This window comes from Delphinapterus leucas, chromosome 15 (genome assembly GCF_059928025.1).
Source record: "Delphinapterus leucas isolate spDelLeu-1000000601 "Yukka" chromosome 15, BTC_Dleu_Yukka2, whole genome shotgun sequence".
NCBI classification, from domain to species: Eukaryota; Metazoa; Chordata; class Mammalia; order Artiodactyla; family Monodontidae; genus Delphinapterus; species Delphinapterus leucas.
In genome coordinates this window covers 3,459,474-3,462,829 of record NC_143143.1, presented here as the reverse complement: position 1 = coordinate 3,462,829, position 3,356 = coordinate 3,459,474, and the positions used below count along the sequence as shown (strand labels likewise).

Here is a 3,356-nt window from a genome sequence, read left to right as displayed (position 1 = left end):
CTAGGGCGGAGGAGAAAGAGTCACGTTGGGAGGCCGGCTGGGAGCGGCGCCCGTCTGTCCTGAACACAGGCCAGCGTGGCCACACGAGGGCCGAGGGACGCAGGGGCCCAGCTCCCCGGCACGCTGGGCGCCTCTGGGCAAAGCCAGCAGCGGCGCTTGGCTGCCAGCCCCTCCCGGACCCCGGCCCACTCCCCGCCCCGGGGGCCTCCGTCCCTGTCTCCTCCTTGCGCTGCTGGCTGCTGCCTCTGTGTGTGGATCCCTCTAGACACCCCGCTGGCTCCCGCCTCCCCTCTGGCAGGGCCTGCCTGCACCAGGAACTCTCCCCAGCCCTCCCCACACCCTCCTGCGTGGCGCTCAGGGTGCCAGTGCCTTTTCACTTCCCTCTCTGACCTCTATCCCCCCAGCAGGGCGTGAGCCCCGTGACCTGGGGATTTTGCCCGTTCCCTCGGGGCTACCCTGGCATCGTATCCCAGTGCCCGGCACATAGCAGGTGCTCGATAAACTGAATGGATGACTGCCTTAACTGGGAAAATGTTCTTGCTGCACTGACCCTGGTCAAACCACACAGCTGAAGGCCAGGAAGTGGACGCCGGGCAGGGCCTCACCGTAAGCGCTGCTGGCTAGACTGCTCGTGGGAACGGTGTGCTTGCCGTTCTGAGTGACCGCCCGGACCGGAAGGTGGTGCTGCCCGATGGTCACTGGTGTGGCCGGCTGCAGGATGGTGACCGTGTGTCCGGGGACCCCTGGGGCCATCTGGCTGGCCACCGTCTGGATCACTCGGCTGGCGGCAGGGATGGTGGCAAACGCGATGGTGGGCTTCTCTTCCAAGCCTACGGGGACAGCGTGCGTCAGAGCCACATTCATGGCACCCGCGGTGGCACTCACAGGTGTCTCAGCCTGAGCCTGTCCACGTGGGGAAGGGGGCCCTGAAGCAGGGACACTGGGAAAAGACCCTGGTTCTCAACAGAAAACTTCCAGTGATGGAATGTTTTGAAACAAGAGAAAAACAAGTAATAGTGCTTTAGGAAAAAATTTAAATACCTTGCGCTTTAACCAAAGCAAATGTAATCTAAGAAAAAAAGCGTATTGTTTGGAATGAAAGGATTTGCACTTGGAGCCATAACTTAGTTTTCTTTCCCCAAAACGCATGTGTCGTTCGGACGGTCTTGCAGAAGACGCAGCCGCTGAGATCAGCCATCAGTGGCCAGTAGGATGCTGCCTGATTCAAAAGTGTTCCCTCGAGGGTCTCTGACAGCACTGGTTGCATTTTCAACATTTACCTCATTAATTCCCTGGGATCCAGATTTCTAACTCAGGCCTTTGTTTTTTACTTTGAACGCCTCCCAAGGACCCCTGCTGGGGGTTCTACAGGACTCTGCCTCCGACTCCAAGCTGAGGCCCCGTACCTAGTCCAGGGGCACCTGGGGGCGCTGGGCATCTGAGGTGCTGCGCACAGGGAGCAGCGTTTCAGAGGACGATCAGTGCTGCTTCATAGGACGCGCTTCCCGGAAAACAGGAGTGGGGCGGAGAGGCCGCAGCCCGGGAGCCACTGTCCCCCAGAGACAGCCTGGGCCCCACGCCTGGGCTCTGCAGCCCCCCTGGCCCAAGCTGACGGCTCCACCTTCTGGAGACCCACGTCCCCGCCAAGGGACTGCGTGGCGACGTTACCTCTCGCCTCGCTGCCCAGGTCCAGCACGGCCGTGCCCGCCGCTTCGTGGGCAGCCCCCGCCGAGGCCTGGCTGGCGAGGATGTATCCGTTGGCAGAGCTGGCGGAGCTGGTGACCACCCTGAGCATGGTGACAGGGGGCGCCTGCTGCACCACGTGGATGGCGTGGCCCGAGGGCTGCTGGGCCGTCACCAGCGAAGCCGGCATGTAGGCGACGGGCTTGGCCACCAGATTGGGCGGTCGGGGCGGCACGGCCATGATCACCGGCTGGGCGCTGACGGGAGAGCCTGTGGAGGAGGATGCGGGTCAGCGGAGACCCCCGCGTGCCCCCTTCCTGCGTGGGGTGCGGCGCCGAGTTCCGCCACATCAGACCAGAGGACAAGACCCTTCTTACCGGGTGCGCTTTGGGAATACCGATACTCGGGAACAGAAGCTAACTTTGCCCCAAAGTCAGGGTCATGCGGAATGGGTGAGCCCTCCCGGGACAGGCACTCTGGAGTCTGCAGGCCACTGGAACGCGGGGACATGAGCCCGGGGTGGGTGGGTGAAGCTGGGGCGCTCCTAGGAGTGGGGAGACAGGACCACAGCAGTGAGTACATATGACAAGAAACGAAGACGGCACTTATCAAAACGGGAGACGTCTCAACGCCCGTGCCCTACGTGCTGCCTTTGCCCAACTTTTCCTGATGCTCCTCTGTCCTCGTGAGGGACTTCCGACCCTGGCACTCCGCCCGGTACACGTAACATCACCCAGCGTGTAAAGGCCCAGCGAAGGCCACGATCCAGAGCGTTTACCTCCTGAAGGCCCAGGCCGGCCTCCCAGGAAAGCGGCTCGGGCTTCTGGGTGAAAACCAGCAGCTTTGCTGGGATGGGCACCAACCTCCCCCGGGACAAATCGACACCCGGAGAGCAAAGCACACGCTGGGAGCCCAGCCGTTTTGTCTCGCACAGATAGTAATCCACAGAACACTTCGCCTGGTCTAAAATCAAGCATCTTGCCCAGCTCCTGCCCAGAGCACTGCCGGGATGGGCTGGACAGCAAGACTGTCCCCGACCCAGGCCTAGCGGCCTCACCTGACTGGTCTGACGCTCAACCTGGCGGCCACTGGGTCACTCTCCGGCCCTCACGTCTGTGGCGGCCCCGACCCCCCATCGGGGCCTGTCTAATCCGGCTTTGCTCCTCCACCCGCAGCACAGCCACCCCTGCCTTCTCTCCCTGAGACGTGGCGCATGCCAAGCTCTGGCTGAGCTCTCCTCTTGGCCTGGGGACTCCCTTCCCGAGCCCCACCCGCCCCAGTGCAAGTTCTACCAGCACAAGAACAGGTTCCCAACTGCCAGTGTGACCTGGAGGACGGGCCCCCTTACAGACACTCTTTACGCAGGGTTCCCTGGGCAGCGCTGGACACGCAGCGCAGGCCCCGTCACTATCCCCAGCTGGCTGGCGGGCTTGTCTACACGTGACAAGCAGTGTTGGTCACGGGGTTGAACTGTGTCCCCCAAAGACATGCTGGGGTCCTACCCTCCAGGGCCTCAGAAGGGGGCCTTCCTTGGAGACAGGGCCTGTAAGAGGTGGTCCGAGTCAGGTAAGCGGGAGGGGGCCCTCATCCGCCTCCGTTCCTCCGTTTCCCCCCATTCCCACCATGCATCATCCCAGCGTCCGAGAACCGACGTGGAGGGCCAGCTGCCATGC

At 62.7% G+C, this 3,356-nt stretch overlaps 1 protein-coding gene across 1 annotated transcript in view; it reads right to left on the bottom strand.

The window, feature by feature from the left end:
• Positions 1 to 3,356, bottom strand: part of FOXK1 (forkhead box K1) — a 65,680-nt gene that overhangs the window by 6,908 nt on the left and 55,416 nt on the right. Inside the window, exons 6-8 of the mRNA XM_022565440.2 lie at positions 2,061 to 2,227; positions 1,669 to 1,953; positions 606 to 830 (exon numbers count right to left, since the gene is read on the bottom strand). Coding sequence (XP_022421148.2) covers positions 606 to 830; positions 1,669 to 1,953; positions 2,061 to 2,227 — 677 coding nt within the window. The remainder of the gene's footprint in view (positions 1 to 605; positions 831 to 1,668; positions 1,954 to 2,060; positions 2,228 to 3,356) is intronic.